Source organism: Phymastichus coffea, unplaced genomic scaffold (genome assembly GCF_024137745.1).
Source record: "Phymastichus coffea isolate CEN01 unplaced genomic scaffold, Cenicafe_Pcof_1.1 PCOF00039, whole genome shotgun sequence".
In the NCBI taxonomy this organism is placed as follows: domain Eukaryota; kingdom Metazoa; phylum Arthropoda; class Insecta; order Hymenoptera; family Eulophidae; genus Phymastichus; species Phymastichus coffea.
In genome coordinates this window covers 828296-850979 of record NW_026706850.1, presented here as the reverse complement: position 1 = coordinate 850979, position 22684 = coordinate 828296, and the positions used below count along the sequence as shown (strand labels likewise).

Sequence of the window (22684 nt, the reverse complement as noted above, 5' to 3'; positions counted from 1 at the left end):
TTGGAATATATTCAAATGTTATATTTATTTAATAAGTTTCACAAAAGTCTGTACATGAGCAGTACAAAATATAAACTTTTTATCTTGAAAATAGTGTAATACAACTGATAAACATCTTAATACATCAGGAATTCAGTTAAGTATAAATATATTTTATAAATGCTTATAAAAATTGGCATTTACACGGTTATTTATCACGATAGATAATTAGCTTCCAGCATATCTTAGATTTCAGATACTTCGTATAAATAAGCTCCCAGCAACTTTGTCTGAAAACAAATAAGATATTGTCTAATTAATCACTGCCGATGAATGGACTTTATCGAATCTTATAAATATTGAAGGTCTACTTACTCCCTCGATGTAATTGCGCACGTTTAATTTCTCATTTTGCGAGTGCGCACCATCATCTCCACAGCCAATGGGCAGCAGCAAAACATTCTTACCAGTGACTTCCTGGAAAGTTAGCGTAACGGGAATGGAACCTCCCTCACGAGTAATATCTGGGTCGACCTTGTAGACGTGTTTTGTAGCCAATCTTGCGGCAACGTAGTGAGGGTGATCAGGGTTTGACGACCACGGTCTTCCAGCATGAGCCATATTTACCTGCATCTTATTTGGGCTACGACGTGCTTGCCATTGCTTCTGAATATAGGCGACAACTTTCTTTTCAACTTCTTCGGGTGTCATGTCCGGCACAATTCGCAGAGAGAACTTGCCGATCACAGTGCCAGGAATCACAGTTTTCTCACCAGGCTCATAGAAAGCACCTTCGATACCGTGCAGTGAGAGAGTTGGGTTGCGCCATCGATGCATCAGCAATTGTTTCTAAAATATAAAACTTAATTGTATACATCATCTATGAAAGAAAAAACATGAAATTACTTTTTCCGGTACCTTGTCTTCCTTATGAGCTAGCCTTGTAGCACCGCAGGAATCCCTGTACTCATCCACATCAAACTCGATATCATCATAAATTATCAACTCCTCGGATGTTACCTTTGGGACGTTATCGTAAATTCCATCAACTAGTATTTTACCATTAACGTCAACCAAAGTATTCATTAAATAAATTAGATCCGCCATGGCCTCATGGACAGTTCCACCAAAAGTTCCACTGTGAAGATCCTTGGCTGCACACCTCACTTTTACATGGAAGTAGCAAACACCCCTTAGACCATAAGTAATGCAAGGCTTGGTTGTACCCAACCAGTAGTTGTCGGATATACAAACATAATCAATTCCCTTTAAGAATGAATCTTTGCGAGACCAGAGAAGTTCATCAAGACCTTCGCTGCCGCTTTCTTCCATTCCTTCAAAGACAAACTGCAAGCAATAATCAACTTTAGAATCATTACAAAAAAAATTATATGAAAAAAATATTAGGTATTATACCTTCAGGTTGACAGGAATGTCTTCTCCAATGGCTTGATAGCCTTGAATTGCATGCAACCAGCAGAGAACTGGTCCTTTGTCATCAGTACTTCCTCTACCATACAATTTATCATCTTTCTCAACAAGTTCAAAAGGTTCAGTATCCCAACCATCTTCTTTTAGTGCAGGTTGAACATCCAAATGTCCATAGATGAGTACTGTCTTCTTTTTAGGATCATTACCTAAGGAACCAAGTAAGGCAGGTGGAAGCGGGATTTCATTTCCATTGAGAAGCTTTTGAGTACCAAGTTCAGCCAATTCTGTAGTAGCACCAAGTTGCTTGAATTGGGCCTCTGCCCACTTCATCATTTTAATAATTTCATTTCTACTCTCTGGCCAAGCTGACACAGATTTGATAGCAACAGCTTCTCTCAAGTTGTTAATGTACTTGACTTTGTTGCTATCTATATGCCTATAATTACAAAATGATAAATTGGTGTTTGCTTTACAAGAATTCTATAATGTTTATTTTATGTTAATAAGTAAATTTGATTAAAAATTTGTTTTACATTTGTACTGTCTTGTAACTCTCTATGCAGATTTAATTAATAGATAAGAAAATAGTCATCATAATAAACTTACTTGAACAGCTTAACTAATGTCGATGGTAGTGTCATGATATATTTGTTAAACAATAACTGTGCGCAAAAATTCAACAATCAAATAATCTCTTCAGTAAAGAGGATACGCAAACGATAAATGCTCCGAACAGCAACGGACCTGGCTACTTGAAAGTTCGATAGTTCTCTTCAAGTTTATCTTATCGCATGAACATTCCGCTAACTGCGGTAATCATAAAAAGTAAATTAGCTAGAGAAAATTGTTATTCGTCAAACTTTCCACTCATTCATCCATAATTGATCAGTGATAAAACCGCGGTTGCCGGGTACTCACTCTGTAAGGGTCTGTCTCCATAGGGCCTGTCCGAGCCGGCCGAGATTTTTTATGGGCACGCCATCTCTATAATTTCGTGTTCAATGGCGAGTTTCATAATGAATGCGAGAAACGCATCTATGGAGTGGCAGTACCCGTGGTTTGAAGTTTCCTGTCTGGCTGTCTCTATGCTCTGGCTATCCTCCATGTTCCTGCTCCAATTTTCATTCGGTAAGTTCGTAATTAATAATAATTCGTAACTAATTCCTACTTTTATTTTCATAAAATTGCAAGTTTCATAATCCCTTTTTAGAGTCATATGCACGAAGAGTTAGGCTTTCGAAATCCGTCAACTGTCAAATGACAAGTAGTAGCAGCAGCAGCAGTAGTAGTTGTAGTAGCAGTAGTAGCTGAAGGTAGGTGGTAGGTGAGAGAATCACAATGGCAGCCGAAATCAAGCCCGCGCCCGGGATGAACCAGGACAAGTTCAGCTCCAAGAAGCCTATACTTCTGTCGAAGCTCGAGGGTTGCAATGACGACGTCAATGCCGCCGTTATCATTCCCAGGGTTGACGGCGTCATCAGCGTCTGCGACGACAGGTCAGACTCACTTTTCTATTGTGTTTGCAATGCTTCTGATACTCGATGCATATCTATATGATGTATATACGATTAATTTATTTACATCGCATGCTTCTAGCTCGACTCTTATTGGACTCATTGTTTATAATGCAAATAGCAATCGTACAGTCACTTGCATCTTTTGTTAGACTTTTTTCAGACTATTTTTTGCATTGTACATATTTTTTACTCCTATTTTTTCATGTAATATATAATTTAATTAAATTATAGGTAAAACAGCAAGCTTTTTGTTATAAGTAAATAATAATTGTATGACACCTGAACAATCTTTCTTTATCTGCAAGTTCCTAGATAGGATGATTCAGACTGATTGCTTTATCTATCTGGCCTTTAAGCAATGTTTTGCTGTATTTTAGTTATGAATAAATTTTCTAATTACTATTGCAGAACTGTCAGAGTTTGGTTGAAACGTGACTCAGGACAATACTGGCCAAGCGTATGCATGTACATGGTTGCAGCACCAACCTCTCTTGATTTTTGTCCTGAAACCAGACAGCTGTTTGTTGGATTAGATAATGGCAGTATAAATGTATTTATCAAGATCAAATTCATTTATAATTTCTTAAAAAATTGTGAATCAAACGAATTTTTGGTTTTGTAGGAGTTTTTATTGGAAAGCGATTACAATCGTATGACAGCCATTCGAGAATACACGGCTCATCAAGCAAGAGTTGCTGCAGTAGTTTTTTCTTTGAGCTGTGAATGGGTACTTAGTATAGGTAGAGACAAATTGTTCCAGTTCCACAGTACTGAAAATGGAAAGGATCACATCAAATAATATGTTCAATAATCCAAAAGGTAACGTCTACAAAAAGTTGCTGTACCACATGCATGGAACATACACCTACAACATGGTGAGCATTATTAATTTTAAAAATGGTTCAATTTCTGGCATTCGATCAATCTTGGTAGTTGCTACATTATTTTGTATTATTTTCATCAATTTCACGCTTTCATCAATGGCTTTTTGTAAGCCATCGCCATCATCTACTTTTCGTTTCCGACAAAATTTATAGTGTCAAGACCAAGCAATAAGATGCATAACATGAAAAGGTTAGATAGGTTAGAAATAATCAACTACAAGAGGTTTTATTTTATTATTTTAAATTTATTAATAATCATATGTTAAATCATTATCAGATGTTTAAACGTGAGAAAACAACCTAACATCTCGAATAATATTTTTGGCATCATCCCACAGGTGTCTACTGGTGAAACATGCAGCATGCCATTTTTCAACGAGCTCCTTTGTCGCAATAGGAGTTGAAGACGATTTAAGTTCCCTCAAGAATGCCCTCAATTTTCTCAAGGGAACATTAATTACATTCAGGTGAGTTGGCCACAGACTGCGGTATAAATTGCTTTGATGCAAAGACCATCTATTTGTTGTAGCATTATTTGATATGCGATTATCGTCCTCAATCGTGCCCAGGACTCTACATGTGCTTCCTCCAATTGTATTAATTTCTTGCATTATCTTTTTTAATACTAATCTATGGCTCATCATATTGATGTCAATGTCAATTATACCTTCATTCTCGTTGGAAAACCACAGAATGAAATTATGACTTCTCATATTTTCCAAATTGAGATTGACAACACGAAAAGCTACTGGTACGTAGCGACGAAAATCATTTTGCATGATGTACTGAATGGTGAATTTCATTTTCACGTTAAGTTTTTCTTCTTCAAATGGCTTTGAATGTAAAACATTTTTCACAGATAGGTTATTCATTATTAAAGAATACTTTCGGTCAGAATCAATCGGAATTTATTTCTTTATAAAAACTGCCTTGACACAATGAAGGTTCAATGCACACTGTAGTGGGCATGCACGCGTCCTGAAACAAAGAAAATAAAATCACCAATCTCGGCTTTTCATTGGATCATAACCCATTAACGTGCAACATAGGCGGTACAACTGAGCATTGCATACGCTATATATTTTTACTCATTATTTTTCATAAAAAAGTTATATACAATTATTTTTTATTCTAAACTTTGTGTTTATTCGCTGAATTTATAATAAATATTTTTATTTTTACAGATTTTAATTATGAGACTAGATGAACGAAAAGTTATGAGAATTTGGACATTAATGCAGGTTATACTTGTTTCGCTTAAAACATTAAAAGTTATAAAAAAAAAGAAGAAGGCCTTGCGGAGATGGTGGGTGAAGCCACATATCGTACCGAGAATAAGGAATATTATAGGAGCATTTGCTACAGTATGCCAATATTTACAAATCAATGATCACGAAGAGTTTACAAATCAATTTAAGATGACACCAGGCAATTTTCAAGAGTTGTATACGTTAATTGCTGATCAGTTGCAGAAGCAGTATCATATTAGAGAGCCAATTTCTGCATATATTCGACTGGCTATAACAATACAGTAACTATTTATATACAATTATGTCAAGTATTTTCATCTCATAATAAAAATAAATATTAATTTTTATTAAAATTTCAGTTATTTCGTTCAAGGAGGAAATGCTTTAACTTATTGCGCGCACTACCGAATTGGAAAAGCTACATTTTTTAAAATCATACACGAAACGTGCTACGTTATTACTTCAGTTCTGCTGCCAATTTACGTGAAATTTCCCAACGAACGGGATTGGTTACGTATTGCCCAGGAATTTGAAGACAGATGGAATTTTCCGAATTGTGTTGGAGCTCTAGACGGGAAGCACATGCGAATAAAAAGACCAGCTCATGCTGGAAGTGTTTTTTATAACTACAAAAAATTTCATAGTTTAGTTTTGATAGCAATCAGCGATGCACAAAGTAGATTTGTTTGGTTCACCCTTGGTGATGGTGGTAAGAATAAATTTTTTAAAACAATAAAGACAGAGTAATTTAATTAATTTATATGTAATAATTTCTTTATGTTGTAGGTTCGTTCAGCGACTCCAGTGTCTTTCAAAATACTAATTTTTATAACAAAATTTTGAACAATGAATTGAACTTACCTGCTCCAACAAAGTTGCCTAACAGTGACAGCTCATCACCTTTCGTAATAGTCGCTGACGAGATTTTTGGTTTGGGATTTAACTTGATGAAACCGTACAATAGAAGATTGCTGCAGTCAAATCAAGAAAGAATTTTTAATTATAGATTGAGCCGAGCCAGATTCACTATAGAACGTGCATTTGGAATACTTTGTGCAAAATTTCAGTTATTGAATAGTGCTTTAGCTCATAATTTAGATAAGAATAAATTAATTATAAGCGCTTGTTTAGTGTTACATAATTTTTTAATTACGAAAAATGTAATCAACGTTGATGACGATTTTAGACACTTAGATAGGCAAATTAATCAGAATGTTATGCGAAACCCTATTTTTATTCGGCAAAACTTGGCAGAATATTTCAGCAATGAGGGAGCTGTTCCCTGGCAAAATAATTATATTTAAAGATAAATAATCTATATTAACAAAATAGAAATAAGAAGGCAGTTTTTATAAAGAAATAAATTCCGATTGATTCTGATCGATTGACTCCTCCATATTGTGTAGAAACTTGAAAAAAACAAAAAAACAAATGGTATATTAGTTTTAAGTATTTAGTAACAAATACATTAGTCTTAATTTTAGATATTTATGAAAATGAATGCGTAGCAAAGCAGTTCCGATAACCTCAAATTGACAATAGTTCTTCGATTCAATTTGCCATAAATAAAAAATGAGTGGAAACACTGAAAAAGATATACTACTTGATGAAGTTATCATACAAATCGTGAAACCAAATAATTTTATTTACGATAAGTCGAATGATAAATACTATACTGAATTTAGATCGCAACGAACACAAGTTTTCGAAACTATTTCCCAAGCGATTTATCAACTATACGAAGTGCACATTACAGGTGAAATTCATACACTATAAATCTTTATTTTAAATAAAAAAATATATATATGTATATATAATATTCATTAATCAATAATAGAAAAAGAGATTGAAGCGACATGGCTGTATTTAGTAAAAAAATTCAAAGGAGAAAAAGCAAAAAAACGCAAATACCAGCCATCTGGATCAGAAAGAAAACCCGAAGTGACCTGGGAATTGTATAATGAGATGTGTTGGCTTGATCCATATCTGAGTCATGAACCGCAAATTTCTTCAGACGATGTGGAGTTTATAACAAAATCAGAAATCACCGATAAATTTTGTCGGAAACGAAAAGTAGATGATGGCGATGACTTACAAAAAGCCATTGATGAAAGCGTAAAATTGATGAAAATAATACAAAATAATGTAGCAACTACGAAGACTGATCGAATGCCAGAAAGTATTCTTTAATAATGAATAACCTATCTGTGAAAAATGTTTTACATTCAAAGCCATTTGAAGAAGAAAAACTTAACGTGAAAATGAAATTCACCATTCAGTACATCATGCAAAATGATTTTCGTCGCTACGTACCAGTAGCTTTTCGTGTTGTCAATCTCAATTTGGAAAATATGAGAAGTCATAATTTCATTCTGTGGTTTTCCAACGAGAATGAAGGTATAATTGACATTGACATCAATATGATGAGCCATAGATTAGTATTAAAAAAGATAATGCAAGAAATTAATACAATTAGAGGAAGCACATGTAGTCCTGGGCACGATTGAGGACGATAATCGCATATCAAATAATGCTACAATAAATAGATGGTCTTTGCATCAAAGCAATTGATACCGCAGTCTGTGGCCAACTCACCTGAATGTAATCAATCATTAAAATAATAAAACTCGACGGTAGTCTCGGTGAAGGAGGAGGTCAAGTGCTACGAATTTCATTATGTTTGAGTGCACTCTATAAAATTCCTATTGAGATTAGCAACATAAGAGCAGGTCGTCCAAAACCAGGTTTGTCAGCTCAGCATCTTGAAGGAGTCAAATTTTTAAAAGAAATGTGTAACGCTGAAGTGCATGGAGCTGCAATAGGCTCAACCTGCTTAACTTTCATACCAAGAGACCTTTCTTAATAAAAAACAAGAATTTATAGTAGACACCAGAACAGCTGGATGTATTGGTTTGCTCATTCAAGTTACTTTACCTTGTGCTCTATTTTCATCTAGGGCAGCAACTTATATTCTCAAAGGAGGAACTAATGTACCTTTTGGCCCTCATATAGAGTATTTAAGTATGTTTTTAGACCTCTGTTGAACAGATTTGGTGGAAACTTTGAGCTTGATGTTTATAAGAAAAGGATATTATCCTCAAGGAGGTGGAGAAGTTCATATGCGTGTAAATGCCATTCAGATTTATCTTTTTTGTAAAGGTGTATAGTTAAAGGTTTTCCAAATAGTAACTAATAAATATAACTTATTCTGAATTGAATGGTTTTTTAAAGAAAAATTAATCGTTTTTATTATATACGTTCTTTATAATATTTAAATATTTTTTTATATTGTAATACGGTTTATGTCAGGATCTTTCAAACATGAAACTACTAATAATCAATATAAATGAGTTGAGAAAATAAATATATTAAAGAAATAAGAGCAGTTAGTCTTTATTTTTAATATTTATTCTTCATTAGATATCATAAACTTATCCATAATAGTTAATATCCCATTAACACATTCCAACACATGGGTTGATGGGACATACTGCAAACTTTGCTGTATACATAGTACAAAATTATCTTTAATCTCTTCATTATCACTATCCTTCATTAAAATGTTTATATTTTCCATAGCTGTACTTGTATTTTTTAAAACTTTCATTTCTAATTCTTCGAGATGAGTTTTCTTATTAAAGTAACATTGGCTTACTGGTGGAATGATTTTATCATTCTTTTCACTACATACTTCAATATCTTGAGTTTTTGATGTTGACGGCTCATCACTTTCTGTTGATCCCAAACACTGGTATTTTTTCATGACGTGAGGGATGAGAAATTGAAGTTCATTGTATAAGTAGTACTTGCTTAAATGAGGTTTGTTAAATTTTCTAACAAAAGTCCTTCTTATATTTTCCCATTCCTTTCTTACAATAGCACCTAAAACAAAAGTAAATGCAGTTAATGTATTTTCACTCTCTGTATATAAAAAAATACTATAATAATATAAATGATAACTTACCAGTCAATAGGACATTTAACTCTTTGTCAGAATTAATTTTAGCAGCTATTTCATTGAAAGCCTTATCTTTGACTTTTATTAAATAATAGTTTTCATGTGTTTTATCATACAAACATGAATAATTTTTCAAATAAACACAAATTTTTTTATCGAGATTTATATTTCTTCCAAAAGACTCCTCCATATTGTGTAGAAACTTGAAAAAAACAAAAAAACAAATGGTATATTAGTTTTAAGTATTTAGTAACAAATACATTAGTTTTAATTTTAGATATTTATGAAAATGAATGTGCAGCAAAGCAGGTCGGATAACCTCAAATTCAGGTGTAGCACAACACTCAATGTACGTTGTACGAGGTGAAAATGGATGTATATCCTTATTCAAAATTAAATGCGTAGCAAAGCAGTTCCGATAACCTCAAATTGACAATAGTTCTTCGATTGAATTTGCCATAAATAAAAAATGAGTGGAAACACTGAAAAAGATATACTACTTGATGAAGTTATCATACAAATGGTGAAACCAAACAATTTTATTTACGATAAGTCGAATGACAAATATTATACTGAATTTAGATCGCAACGAACACAAGTTTTCGAAACTATTTCCCAAGCGATTTATCAACTATACGAAGTGCACATTACAGGTGAAATTCATACACTATAAATCTTTATTTTAAATAAAAAAATATATATATGTATATATAATATTCATTAATCAATAATAGAAAAAGAGATTGAAGCGAGATGGTTCTATTTAGTAAAAAAATTCAAAGGAGAAAAAGCAAAAAAACGCAAATACCAGCCATCTGGATCAGAAAGAAAACCCGAAGTGACCTGGGAATTGTATAATGAGATGAGTTGGCTTGATCCATATCTGAGTCATGAACTACAAATTTCTTCAGACGACGTGGAGTTTATAACAAAATCTGAAATCACCAATAAATTTTGTCGGAAACGAAAAGTAGATGATGGCGATGACTTACAAAAAACCATTGATGAAAGCGTAAAATTGATGAAAATAATACAAAATAATGTAGCAACTACCACGACTGATCGAATGCCAGAAATTGAACCATTTTTAAAATTAATTGCATCTGGTTACAGTAAAATACCAGAATCAAGAAAATACCAATGTACGAAGGAAATAATTTTGTACATTGTAGAATTTAAGAAAAATATTGAATAAAAAAACGTGCATTTATAACCTTTAATTCTTATAGTTTTGTTATTTCATTGTTTACATATAAATATATATATATATATATACTATGAAAAACAAAAGGTTTTTTTATTATAAATTTTTAATAATGCTCACCATGTTGTAGGTGTATGTTCCATGCATGTGGTACAGCAACTTTTTGTAGACGTTACCTTTTGGATTATTGAACATATTATTTGATGTGATCCTTTCCATTTTCAGTACTGTGGAACTGGAACAATTTGTCTCTACCTATACTAAGTACCCATTCACAGCTCAAAGAAAAAACTACTGCAGCAACTCTTGCTTGATGAGCCATGTATTCTCGAATGGCTGTCATACGATTGTAATCGCTTTCCAATAAAAACTCCTACAAAACCAAAAATTCGTTTGATTCACAATTTTTGAAAAAATTATAAATGAATTTGATCTTGATAAATACATTTATACTACCATTATCTAATCCAACAAACAGCTGTCTGGTTTCAGGACAAAAATCAAGAGAGATTGGTGCTGCAACCATGTACATGCATACGCTTGGCCAGTATTGTCCTGAGTCACGTTTCAACCAAACTCTGACAGTTCTGCAATAGTAATTAGAAAATTTATTCATAACTAAAATACAGCAAAACATTGCTTAAAGGCCAGATAGATAAAGCAATCAGTCTGAATCATCCTATCTAAGAACTTGCAGATAAAGAAAGATTGTTCAGGTGTCATACAATTATTATTTACTTATAACAAAAAGCTTGCTGTTTTACCTATAATTTAATTAAATTATATATTACATGAAAAAATAGGAGTAAAAAATATGTACAATGCAAAAAATAGTCTGAAAAAAGTCTAACAAAAGATGCAAGTGACTGTACGATTGCTATTTGCATTATAAACAATGAGTCCAATAAGAGTCGAGCTAGAAGCATGCGATGTAAATAAATTAATCGTATATACATCATATAGATATGCATCGAGTATCAGAAGCATTGCAAACACAATAGAAAAGTGAGTCTGACCTGTCGTCGCAGACGCTGATGACGCCGTCAACCCTGGGAATGATAACGGCGGCATTGACGTCGTCATTGCAACCTTCGAGCTTCGACAGAAGTATAGGCTTCTTGGAGCTGAACTTGTCCTGGTTCATCCCGGGCGCGGGCTTGATTTCGGCTGCCATTGTGATTCTCTCACCTACCACCTGCCCTCAGCTACTACTGCTACTACAACTACTACTGCTGCTGCTGCTACTACTTATCATTTGACAGTTGACGGATTTCGAAAGCCTAACTCTTCGTGCATATGACTCTAAAAAGGGATTATGAAACTTGCAATTTTATGAAAATAAAAGTAGGAATTATTTACGAATTATTATTAATTACGAACTTACCGAATGAAAATTGGAGCAGGAACATGGAGGATAGCCAGAGCATAGAGACAGCCAGACAGGAAACTTCAAACCACGGGTACTGCCACTCCATAGATGCGTTTCTCGCATTCACTATGAAACTCGCCATTGAACACGAAATTATAGAGATGGCGTGCCCATAAAAAATCTCGGCCGGCTCGGACAGGCCCTATGGAGACAGACCCTGACAGGATGCCGATGAGTCAAATAAGTAATGGGTATGCGAAAAAGCACTCACTTCTCACTAGCAGCAACTACATTACCGCCGCTACTGCCGCTACGAATCTAACCTCAACATTTGAGAAATATAGCGTGTCGCATGCGATCGACGATAAACATAACATTTATATTCGCTATTGGCTTGCTGCTATTCTTGTAAAGTAAAATATGTACCATATTCAATTAACTAATTTTTAAAAAGATTATAGCATTATCAAAGACATTTAAAGCCGTTGATTAATTTTTTAACACAAGAAAAAAATAAAAAAACGTCTTCCACGGTAGGTTATACAACAATCTGAAATGTTCAACTTTTTCTAAAATTATTAGTGCAGTTTCTGTATTTACATCATTTTATACTGCTTTTTAAGATGGAGCCGGGTTTCCCGGAGGAGCATTCCAATTGGGAAGACAATATGAATCGAGGAGATGATATCAGTGGTGAGGATCCTTCTGACAATCCTCAACAGGTTCTCAAAGACTGTCTCGACAGATTCAAAACACCTGATTATATTATGGAGCCTGGTATCTTTACACAACTCAAAAGGTTTACATCATTTTTAGTTTAACCTACAATTAAAGAACGTGATTTGATTTTATTATTTGTAACAGATACTTCCAAGCTGGTGGCAACCCAGAAACAGTTATCGAATTGTTATCGCAAAACTATACAGCATGCGCTCAAATGGCAAACTTGCTGGCAGAATGGTTAATTCTTGCTGGAGTAAAAGTAACAGAAGTACAGGCAATGGTAGAAAATAATTTAAAAGACATGATTCTAAAGAATTTTGATCCTAAGAAAGCTGATAAAATTTTCACTGAGGAGGGAGAGGTATGTTATTCCCATTAAAGCTGCATAACATCCAAAGAAATTTTGTCTAATTGTTATGTGATTTCAGACACCAGCATGGTTGACAGAGATGATTCAGCATCCTACTTGGAGATCGCTTATTTACAGACTTGCTGAAGAATATCCTGATTGTCTGATGTTAAATTTTACCATAAAGGTAATACTGTGTTTTGTACTCATTTTAAAAATGAAAAATCAACTGAACATTGTTCAAGTTTATTAAAATGTTTTTATTTTAATATTTTTAAAGCTCATTTCTGATGCTGGATTCCAAGGAGAAATCACAAGCATTTCAACGGCTGCTCAACAAATTGAAGTATTCTCTCGCGTCTTGAAAACTGCTATTGCTAGCTTCCTTAGAAATACTGAAAACTGGCAGCAGAGTATTCAAGAGTGTGCTGTTAGTAGAACTTCTCTTACTTACACCAAGTTAAATGTTCAATTTTACTAATAAATTTACTTTCAGAAAATGGTATGTCATGGACAGCACACATATGTTTATAGTCAAGTGTTACTTCATATTCTGGCTCAAGAACCGAAAGGTGGATATATGATGAAAAGATTATCGCAGGAAATTACCAAGTGTGCTCAGCAAAAGTAATTTTACTCTGTCAATTTTAGAATTTATAAAATCATATTTGAAACATTATTACACAAAAATTTTATAATTATTTTAGTCGACATGATGTTACACCAATAACAATGGCACTCAATGGAACTACAAATAGTCCTGTGGCTTGTCAAGCTTTGGCATCTATGTTATCAAAAAATACATTGAATCCAGCAGATATAACAGTTTTATACAAAAATTACTCAGCGGAACAGCCACCTCCTGTAGAACTTATAAGAAACCCACAATTCTTAGGTATATAAAATGTTTAGTAAAATCAATTATTCAAAGATAAAATGAAATCAATGAAAATTATGTTTTATAGAACTTTTAGTTGACACTTTATTCAAACCAGGAGTTAAAATTAATGTTGACCACAAATCAAAATATATTTACTTATTGGCATATGCAGCTAGTGTATATGAAACATTAATTAGAAAAGGAGGGCAAAGAAAAATTCATAAAGATGAATTGCAGCCTACAATACAATCTATTGAGAAGGTTCATAATACATGCAATACCAATAAAGGATCTACTGAACTTATAGCTGAAGTAAACAATTTATATTCATGTATACGGTGAGTTCAAATTATCTTAAACAGATTTTTAATTTCTACTTCTATAAAGTAAACGAAAACTAAACTTTCTGTTTATTAGTTTTCCAGTTGTTAGCGTAGGAGTAATAAGATGGGTAGAGTGTACAGTAACAGAACCATCATATTTCAAATTGTGTACAGAACACTGTCCTATACATTTAGCATTGCTTGATGAAGTTGTTTCATGCCATAATTTACTGCATCCTAAAGTTCTCAAGCTTCTGATACAATTATTTGAAAGCAAACAGGATGAGCTGGAAATTTTAGTGCAGTTAGAAATGAAAAAAATGTTAATTGATAGAATGGTGAATTTGCTGAGTAAAGGTTGTGTGGTGCCAGTAGTTTCATATATTAAACAGTGTTGGCAGAGAGGGGACACTGACATATCGTTAATTAGATACTTTGTAACAGAGGTAAATTTTAACCTAAATACTCAATCATTTTTAATTTCAACAAAAATAAATGTAATCATAATTATTAAAACGACCTATAGGTGTTGGAAGCAATTGAACCTCCATATTCAGGAGAATTTGTTCAACTCTTTTTACCAATGGTAGAGAATGAAGAGATAACTGGTACCATGAGAGGAGATGGCGATAATGATTTAGTATCTGAATTCATAAGTACATATAAATTTTAATTCTACTTTTTTAAATTAACAATTCAAAATTTTTTTATTTATGAATTAATCTCATTACAGTATATTGCAAAGCTCAAGCTCCAGTGAGATAATCCAGGGAATATTTTTGAACATTATCAAAAAAGTACAAATAAAGGATATTTTAATATTTTATTGAAAAACAAAATAATTGGACTTTCCAACAGTTGAATGGATATTCTTTGAACATTCTGAAAAGCTATTTATTGATGGTCTCCATTCATCTAGGGTTCTGTAACAAGTAAAACAAAACCAAAAGAAATTGTTAGTGGTGCTCATTTATATTTGTATAAGAGAAAAATTTGGTTACAAGACTGACAAGGTACTGTTACAGCTAATGTCAGAGTAAAATTAGTAAGAAAACTAATTTTAAGATGTAAATATTTTTAATAAAATTCAATTTTGTAACTTATATATCCTATTATTGTTAGTAGTGTTATATGGATTTAAAACAAACCAAAAAGTATTATAGCCATAAAAACTTGAAATAAATTTCAAATAGAAAATTTCACTCAAAAAGCATATTAAGTATTATTATATTATTTAGGTAAATTAAATATTTCACTCTGTTTCTGCAATAAAAACTTACTCAACCCTACTTATCTATCTCAACTTTGAACTTTACGACTTTTCACCTGCAATAGTAATTTATGTAAATTTATGGTAATTTATTTGTGAATACATCTCTCTCCCAATTAATCGATTTAGTTAATAATATCAAAAATATAATTGATAATTGGAAATGTATACGCACTGGCTGGTTTGCCATCCTTCCACTGGGTGAACTTAACATTGATTTCATCTCGTTTGGCAGCATCAAGCTTTGCATCGCCTTTGAGAACTTGCCGAACCAACCTAGCAGCAATCTGAGAGTAGTTGATGTAACTAAAATAATCGAAGATTCCCATAAATTATACATTCAAGCAAGATGGTTATTAAAATTAAGTCAGTTATCAAGTATTATCAATGTTATTGTTACATAACCACTAACACACTTGTAAATCAAAAATAAATTCTTTAAATTCTTTTGATTATTCAATATAACGTCAGTGCTAGGACAAACATACTGCATTGAAAAGTAATTCTAAAAAAATCTTACTTCAAACCCGCTTGCCTCCACGCCGACATCGTTAGCTTTCTTTATTATCTTTATACGAAAGTGGATCGAAGAAAAAGGTTATATTCGTACTCTACTAAGCTGCTTCGGTCGCCCAGCATGTGTAGGCGAATGTGGATCGATTTTCAACAACGGAAGTAGCGCCCTCATTTTGGAACGCGCGTATTTTCAAATGAGTTTCTGGTTTTTAAATACCTCATCGCACTGCCAAACATTGCCACTGTTATTTGTCTGATATCTGAACGCGATGTTATTGATTATTAATTGCTCTACACTTATTTTAATCACATCGAAACTCTTATCTGAATCTGTTGTTTAATAATGATTAAATCTCAAAATACATAAGAAAATACATTGTTGGTTATGATAATATAATTTTGACTTTATTTGAAAATGACAGCGGTCGTAAATCATTCGAGCGTTTTTAATTATTGAGAGTTCTCAACTTTTTTTAAACACATAATGTAATATATACTCTGAAAAATCATCAATTTAGGCTCTGCCTGTAAACTTTTCCACGCTTACCAAAAATCACAACGTTTCAGCTGACATAGTCACTGCTAAGATGGCACATCGTATTCGGTCATCACAATTGTGTCAACTGTGAAGTACTCTTTGATAAAATAAATCATAGCAGGGGAACTACAATTTGATCAATCGAGATTCTGGATAATCACCAGCGATAATGGTAATTTTTACTTTCCAGCGAAATTCCGCAGCTGCAAATCTTTCGCGAATGCAAAATAATTCTGAAATGGAAAGTTTTGTGAAATATATAATATGCGCTCACCTTGTTAAAACAAGTTAATAACGTCGCAAATGTTTTCATTCGCGCATCCAAGTGCTTCGATGTTCGTCGTTATCGCTTGGCGATATCCATCGCACGTTTGTACCGCGGATATTAAATAAATGACGGGCGCTAACTGGTGAGAAATAAACTTGTTTCAAGTTGTCATGATGAGATTCGACTTTTCAAAATTTATCGACGTCCGGCGCAAGAACGCGTATTCGCAAAGAGTGCGTGGCCAATCGCAGTGTGGCGATTTGTTTCGGGCAACCACCCGAACGGTCTGTTCGACATTGAAATCTCTGCTCTCGAACGCGCGCTGCAAACGAGCCTCGCTCGTCGTTTCCTCGCGCAAGAGGAGAGCGCATCGCGAGGACGATCCACCCGTCGGCGCCGTCGAACTTGAACCGTGCAGCGCGTCAATTGCTCGCCCAACGAACTCTAATTGCTCGCGTCGTAGCCAAGAAGCGGGAGAGCGAGACATGAAAAAGCGCAAAGAAGCGCCCGCAGGCAATTTGAAGCGATTGTCGGCGCGAGTACTGGCAGGACGATTGCGCAGGGCAGTTCGATCGGTGCGCAACGGGAAACGCTCGCGGATACGGCCGTACGGACGACTGCGCTATTGACGCGCGAGTCGGTGAGAAAGGGCGGATATACAGGCGGCGTCCGGCGACGAGTGGAGACTCGCCGCGAGAAGCGTATCTACGCGTCGATCGAGACGAGCATACCCGCGGTGCGTGGCTGCCACGGCGAGCGACTTCGCGTCGTGGAACGGTCGTCGCCGTCTCTGGCCGGAAAGAGCGCGATCATCGTGGACTCAATGAAAATAAGCTCGTCGACGCGTACAGCCGTACTCCGTACGGAGTGCGGAGCCGTGAGTACACCTGCGTTCACGTGCGTATAGCTGCTCCCACTCTCTCTCTCCCCTCGCTCTAGTGTCGGAGCGCAGTTGCGCGCGCGACGAAGTCTCAGTCGCCCGCGCCGTTTGATGCCGAGCTGTCGCGCGCGAAACGCAGCTGCGACGACGATGGCGGTGGACGAAACCGACGACGTCGCCGACAAGGTGAGTCCGAGGCGTACACGTGCGCGGCGCGAGCTTTTCTATCGATCGCAGAACCCTTGGCTGCTGCGGCTTTGGAAAAGTCAAGCGCGCGCTCGATAACGACTCGATTGCCGCGGACTAATTTGATGGCTATCTGCCACGGCGATAGGCCGACACCGAATTCCACGGTTGCGAGATAATCGAGCGACATACGATCTTATCGAACGCGTGACCACCGTGGAAGCTCGCTCGACGTTGCTTCGTCAGCGGGGCTCGAGCGATGAAAATATCGCGCGCGCGCACTTACTCTTCTTAGGCGCAAAACCGGTTGGACTGCACTGCGGGTCCCGTTACGAATATTGAGCGTATTTGAAACCGTCGTTTGTTTAGTCTTTGCGCGCGCGCGCGTGTAGTTCAAGCAATTGCACGCTCGAAATTGCAGTCGCGTGGTTTTACAACGTAGCCGTTATCGTTGACGCACGAATTTGCTGAACGAAAAGGAAAAAAAAATTTAATTTCATCTTCCAGAAAATGAAGTACCCCAAGTCGGTGTTCTTCATCATCCTCAATGAATTCTGCGAGAGATTCAGTTTCTATGGCATGAGAGGTGAGTATCTCCTTGAGAGTTATTTTGAAGGGAAATCGCCAATGACACTTTCACATAGTGTTGCCATCGGTGCTTGGTTGTAAGCTCAATTCTCAAGCGAGCTTATGTTTTTATCGAAGGCGTTTATTTACGTACAACCAGAGACTATTTACAGCAGTTCTATTTTTTTAGCATCAACAATTGAAAGGTAACTATTCCAGGTCACTGCACCTCTTTCAATGTGCTTTTAATGTGCTCGACTGTATTGCGCACGTTTAAAGTCACAATGGCACATTGGATACCAATGACAGAAAACGGCAACGAAAAAAAAATGATAGAATTACTAGGCTTATCTGCTTGGAAAAACGAGCGTGTCGTGTGATTATACATGCAACGTTATCGCCTGAGCAAGTGCCCTCCTCAGTTTCCGGAGATTACAGTTTTGCAGTGCGCGCGATAATAACAATCACTGCGAAATCATTGAAACAATTTCACTGGGCAAACGCTTGCCGAGGCATCCGCCGTCGCCGGCCACTTACGAAGCAAACTCGCACGCGGTAAATTGCGAAAGTCGCGTAACAATTGCAACGCTCTACGAGTGCGCGCAGCCCGTAAACAGATCATGGATTCGCGCGAGAGCGCAATCACCCTGAGAAACGTTGACCGATTCCCGCCTGTCGCGAGTCGTCCGGGCGCGAAGGGCGCGGTGGCCGACTTTCGTTGGGCTCGTCGTCGAGCAGAGCAATCCGACGCGGCTGTCGTTCACGCGCGCATACCACGGCCAAAGCAGCGGATCGCATCCCGATAACCATGATAACGAGACGAGCCTGAGCTATTTCAAAATTTGCAGCATGCCTGTCGCACTACTTCAAGGAGATCCTGCTGTACGAGGAGAAGACGGCGACGGTCATGTATCACACGTTCACCATGTTCGCCTTCTTCTTCCCGCTCATCGGCGCGATGATCGCGGACTCGTGGCTCGGCAAGTTTCGCACGATCTTCTACCTCAGCATCGTCTACGCGATCGGCCAGCTGCTGCTCTCGGTCAGCTCCGTGCCGGCGCTTCATCTGCCAGTCAGGTACGTCGCGGTCGCCGTACGACGACTTTCGCCGTGTTTGACACACTTACTCCTCTGCATTGCCGAGTGACTCGACGCTCCGATGCGCGTTTGTTCGATCGAGCGAGATAATCGCGTCATTGTCGAAAGCTTGTTTTTAATTAGGCGCCGACGCGCAACGCGACGGATTAAAAGCCCGATTAATTGCAATTATGGTAATCTCTGTCGTCGCGACTGGGTCAGTTTATTGAAATTATGCTAATGCGATTGAACGCCGTGCGCTCCGGGATTCGATGAGCGACGGATTGTAAATATTATCACCAACATTGCGATTCTTCAAGCGTCATTTGCATTCACATGCCGATTCGCGCCTCGGAGTCTCGCGGATCAAGCTGTGGAAGCTAGCTATCGGTTGACGACGGTAACGTGCTCGGGAAGATTATTCGCACTGAGCGGAACGGCAAAGGATAATGCGAAAGAGCCGACGAAAACATTTATCGAATCTCGAGCGTCTAGGCATCATCGTTCACGCAGTCGAACGAAGAAATAAAAAATGAAAAAAAAAATAAAAAAAAAAAATAAATAACGAGCAACAGGTCACTCGCCGCGTGGTACACAAAAGCGCGAGAGCTCGAGCGTGACACTTTCCCGGTACCGCGCGTTTCGCAACCTCCACATTGCGACAATTGCCACGTCGTCTGCTTGTCCTCGCAGGGCGATCACCATCCTGGGTTTGTTCCTGATAGCCGTGGGCACGGGCGGTATAAAGCCATGCGTGTCGGCCTTCGGCGGCGACCAATTCAAATTGCCCGAGCAGGAGGTCTACCTGACGACGTTCTTCTCCCTGTTCTACCTGGCCATCAACTCGGGCTCTCTGATCTCCACCTTCATCACGCCCATACTGCGCAAGGACGTCCACTGCTTCGACCAAGAATCCTGCTATCCTCTGGCCTTTTTCGTGCCGTCCGTGCTCATGATCTTGTCTATCGGTACGTATATCGGCATTGCTGTTCCGTCTTAGGCAACTCGGCTCTAATTCCCTGCTTTCTCTCGCTCGCACGCTGCTCTCGACAGTCATATTCTTCGCCGGGAAACGGCTGTACAAGGTGAAGCCACCCGAGGGCAACATGGTGCTCAAGGTTGCAAAATGCATCACGGTAAGTGCAGGCTTGCTTAGCGAGCGAGGCCGACGACAACAGGTGAAATCAACGTCCTCGCCGGACGGCCGAAATCGCACTGAGAAAAAGAAAAAAACAAACGCAAAAGAGCTAAGTCGACGCGCGGGCGCATAAATTTATGCCGAACGCTCGCCGTTCGCGACGCGATTGGCGACCCAAGCGAAGCGAGGCTTACGTAAGTTTACGAGTTTGCGCAATCACGCGAACTGTACCTTGCGATGCTCGCGCATTTGGAATGGCAATGTACAGCGATGGTTGCGCGCGGGCAAAGAGGATGTACCTTGAAACCGCCGATGCGATTTCTAGTGCGTGGCTCGTTATTTTTATAGCACGCCGTTGGTCGCAAAATATCATCCAAGTCGAACAAACGCGAGCACTGGCTCGACTACGCAGACGACAAGTACGACGATCGCTTCATCGAAGACATCAAGTCCGTATTCAAGGTTATCAAGCTGTTCCTCCCCTTGCCGTTCTTCTGGGCGCTGTTCGATCAACAAGGTTCGAGATGGACTTTCCAAGCTGATCGCATGAATGGCTACGTGTTTGGCTACGTCATCAAACCCGATCAGTTCCAAGTGGTCAATCCATTGCTGATCGTCCTTTTCATTCCGATCTTCCAATTTGCCATCTATCCGGTAATCGAGAAGTTTTTGTTCATCAATACCCCGCTGAAGAAACTTACTACTGGCGGTATTCTTGCTGGATTGTCGTTCATTATTTCTGCTATTATAGAGTTTCAAATTGAGGTACGTTCATAATTTCTAACCAAGCGTCATTTATAAACTGAATTTTCAACAGTCGAAATTAGCTGTCATTTAGTTCTATTTTTGCAATTAGCAAATAACACCGGCAATCCTCGACCACTGAACTTACATATGTTCGTCAAATCTTACAGTCCATAGACTCTGTGCAACCGTCCAAGGGTTTAACCCAAGTGAGATTTTACAATGTGATGAACTGCAGGGCCGACGTTGAGTTTGGCGAGCTTCGATTTGTGTTGGATGCCTTGGAATCGTATCAAAACCTTCGTATCTCTGTGAATGGAACGAGAGAATTACAGCTACAAGCTACGTTTAAAAACTGCCCAGAACTGCCCGATCCAAATACCATCGGTACATATTTTAGATTAGATCCAATTTAGATATTATTGTCATTACCAATTCTTGGCAAATCCAGTAATTTTCGATTTTTCTCTCAAAGTGAATGAAACACTGACTCTGATAGAAGAGAGAGCAATGTCATGGGGTTTCACGAAAACGGGTCTGGAGAAAGTGTCCGCGTCGGATTCCGTCCATAAGTCGCAATCAGGAGAGCCCAACGTGAGAGCACTGATCTATCGAGACTCGAGCATCACGGGCAACTTGTTGAGATTCATTGGCAAGAAAAAGGACTTTGAGCTGAAGCTGCCGAAAGACTTCAATACTAGCGACTATGTGATTATCGAACACGAGAAATACAACGTTACCTTCGATGACCAGCTCATCGCCGACAACGTGGATTTCGAATACGGCGCTGCCTACACCATCGTCGGTAGTATCACGAAAGATCGCAAGGATCTCAGATTTGTCATGGACGCCGAACCGGATCTCGTTCATATGTTCTGGCTGCTGCCGCAGTACATTGTCATCACTATGGGCGAAATCATGTTCTCCATCACGGGTCTGGAGTTTGCATTCACGCAGGCGCCGGTCAGCATGAAGTCACTACTTCAGGCATGCTGGCTGTTGACCGTCGCCGCGGGCAATCTCATTGTGGTCATCATTGCCGAGTCGCAATTCTTTAATAGACAGGTGAGCAAAGGCAGCGCTTCTTTCTCTTCTCCGAGTTGTTCATTCAAAATACCGTGATACATCTTTTGAGCATTCATTTTCCATGATAACTTTGAATTACAATGCCAGTTCGTTCATTAATGCTTAGGACCGAAAGTTAACGACTGAAAATATTGAGTAGGTTTTTAAATGTAATCCCAAATTCGATCGAACTGGTAATCTTTCCACCGGTACTAAGCGTTCTATTATAGCTTTAGCATGATCGAATTATCGCAAACTAAACACGTTAATCGATCATTCGCAAGCAAACGTCACTGATTAGAATGACTGCGATTGACATTTGTTTTTCTGCTCAGGTCTACGAATTCTTCCTGTTCGCCGGACTGATGTTCGCCGACATGTTCATATTCGCGATTATGGCCAAATTCTACGAGTACGTGGATGTGTCTTCGAGCGACGACAATTCCATCGACGACGACGACGACGACGACGTCGAAGATACCGAATTGAAGAAGAGAGCAGTGCACGATAGTAACTCGGCCGATCTTTGATTTGATGAAAAAAAAACAAAACAAAAGAAAGATTATAC

The 22684-nt window shown here is 37.7% G+C and overlaps 6 protein-coding genes across 25 annotated transcripts; 4 read left to right on the top strand and 2 right to left on the bottom strand.

Moving 5' to 3' along the window:
• Positions 1–27: 27 nt before the first annotated feature.
• On the bottom strand, positions 28–2576 carry LOC131663893 (cytosolic non-specific dipeptidase). 3 transcript variants are annotated; one of them, XM_058934645.1, is made up of 7 exons: positions 2463–2576; positions 2329–2394; positions 2017–2217; positions 1396–1846; positions 898–1326; positions 355–828; positions 28–269 (listed from the first exon to the last, which is right to left on the bottom strand). In XM_058934645.1, the coding sequence occupies exons 3-7, from the start codon at positions 2049–2051 to the stop codon at positions 225–227; spliced, it is 1434 nt and encodes a 477-aa protein (XP_058790628.1). In that variant the 5' UTR covers positions 2052–2217; positions 2329–2394; positions 2463–2576; the 3' UTR covers positions 28–224. The 3 variants fall into 3 exon arrangements, with proteins under 3 accessions (XP_058790628.1, XP_058790624.1, XP_058790625.1); XM_058934641.1 differs by lacking the exon at positions 2463–2576 and having other exon boundaries at positions 2017–2244; positions 2329–2456; XM_058934642.1 differs by lacking the exon at positions 2463–2576 and having other exon boundaries at positions 2329–2444.
• A 172-nt stretch (positions 2577–2748) lies between these two features.
• LOC131663895 (uncharacterized) lies at positions 2749–6817 on the top strand. Of its 12 annotated transcripts, none has more exons than XM_058934652.1 (8): positions 2766–2906; positions 3336–3477; positions 3550–3667; positions 3747–3802; positions 4150–4278; positions 4996–5342; positions 5421–5770; positions 5848–6817. In XM_058934652.1, the coding sequence occupies exons 6-8, from the start codon at positions 5005–5007 to the stop codon at positions 6363–6365; spliced, it is 1206 nt and encodes a 401-aa protein (XP_058790635.1). In that variant the 5' UTR covers positions 2766–2906; positions 3336–3477; positions 3550–3667; positions 3747–3802; positions 4150–4278; positions 4996–5004; the 3' UTR covers positions 6366–6817. The 12 variants fall into 12 exon arrangements, 7 of the variants coding, with proteins under 7 accessions (XP_058790635.1, XP_058790631.1, XP_058790634.1 ...); XM_058934648.1 differs by adding an exon at positions 4341–4562 and having other exon boundaries at positions 3550–3802; XM_058934651.1 differs by adding an exon at positions 4323–4562 and having other exon boundaries at positions 3550–3802.
• A 1630-nt stretch (positions 6818–8447) lies between these two features.
• On the bottom strand, positions 8448–11745 carry LOC131663898 (uncharacterized). Of its 2 annotated transcripts, none has more exons than XM_058934657.1 (6): positions 11608–11745; positions 11240–11525; positions 10680–10810; positions 10344–10596; positions 9026–9221; positions 8448–8943 (listed from the first exon to the last, which is right to left on the bottom strand). In XM_058934657.1, the coding sequence occupies exons 4-6, from the start codon at positions 10440–10442 to the stop codon at positions 8468–8470; spliced, it is 771 nt and encodes a 256-aa protein (XP_058790640.1). In that variant the 5' UTR covers positions 10443–10596; positions 10680–10810; positions 11240–11525; positions 11608–11745; the 3' UTR covers positions 8448–8467. The 2 variants fall into 2 exon arrangements, 1 of the variants encoding a protein (XP_058790640.1); XR_009301893.1 differs by lacking the exons at positions 8448–8943; positions 9026–9221 and adding exons at positions 9368–9501; positions 9828–9954 and having other exon boundaries at positions 10669–10810.
• On the top strand, positions 9489–10269 carry LOC131663899 (uncharacterized). The gene is made up of 2 exons (XM_058934658.1): positions 9489–9672; positions 9754–10269. Exons 1-2 carry the CDS (start codon positions 9489–9491, stop codon positions 10212–10214), a joined length of 645 nt encoding a protein of 214 aa, XP_058790641.1. The 3' UTR covers positions 10215–10269.
• On the top strand, positions 11545–14784 carry LOC131663890 (negative elongation factor D). 6 transcript variants are annotated; one of them, XM_058934633.1, is made up of 13 exons: positions 11545–11683; positions 11752–11843; positions 12100–12125; positions 12216–12391; positions 12457–12676; positions 12744–12851; positions 12945–13094; positions 13161–13291; positions 13372–13559; positions 13630–13882; positions 13962–14313; positions 14394–14523; positions 14601–14784. In XM_058934633.1, the coding sequence occupies exons 2-13, from the start codon at positions 11840–11842 to the stop codon at positions 14630–14632; spliced, it is 1770 nt and encodes a 589-aa protein (XP_058790616.1). In that variant the 5' UTR covers positions 11545–11683; positions 11752–11839; the 3' UTR covers positions 14633–14784. The 6 variants fall into 6 exon arrangements, with proteins under 6 accessions (XP_058790616.1, XP_058790620.1, XP_058790618.1 ...); XM_058934637.1 differs by having other exon boundaries at positions 12054–12125; XM_058934635.1 differs by having other exon boundaries at positions 12047–12125.
• Positions 14785–17437: 2653 nt separating this feature from the next.
• LOC131664038 (peptide transporter family 1-like) lies at positions 17438–22663 on the top strand. Its single transcript, XM_058934882.1, has 9 exons — positions 17438–17525; positions 18033–18111; positions 18941–19169; positions 19863–20137; positions 20223–20305; positions 20656–21072; positions 21222–21438; positions 21527–22116; positions 22452–22663. Exons 1-9 carry the CDS (start codon positions 17451–17453, stop codon positions 22644–22646), a joined length of 2160 nt encoding a protein of 719 aa, XP_058790865.1. The 5' UTR covers positions 17438–17450; the 3' UTR covers positions 22647–22663.
• Positions 22664–22684: the final 21 nt, after the last annotated feature.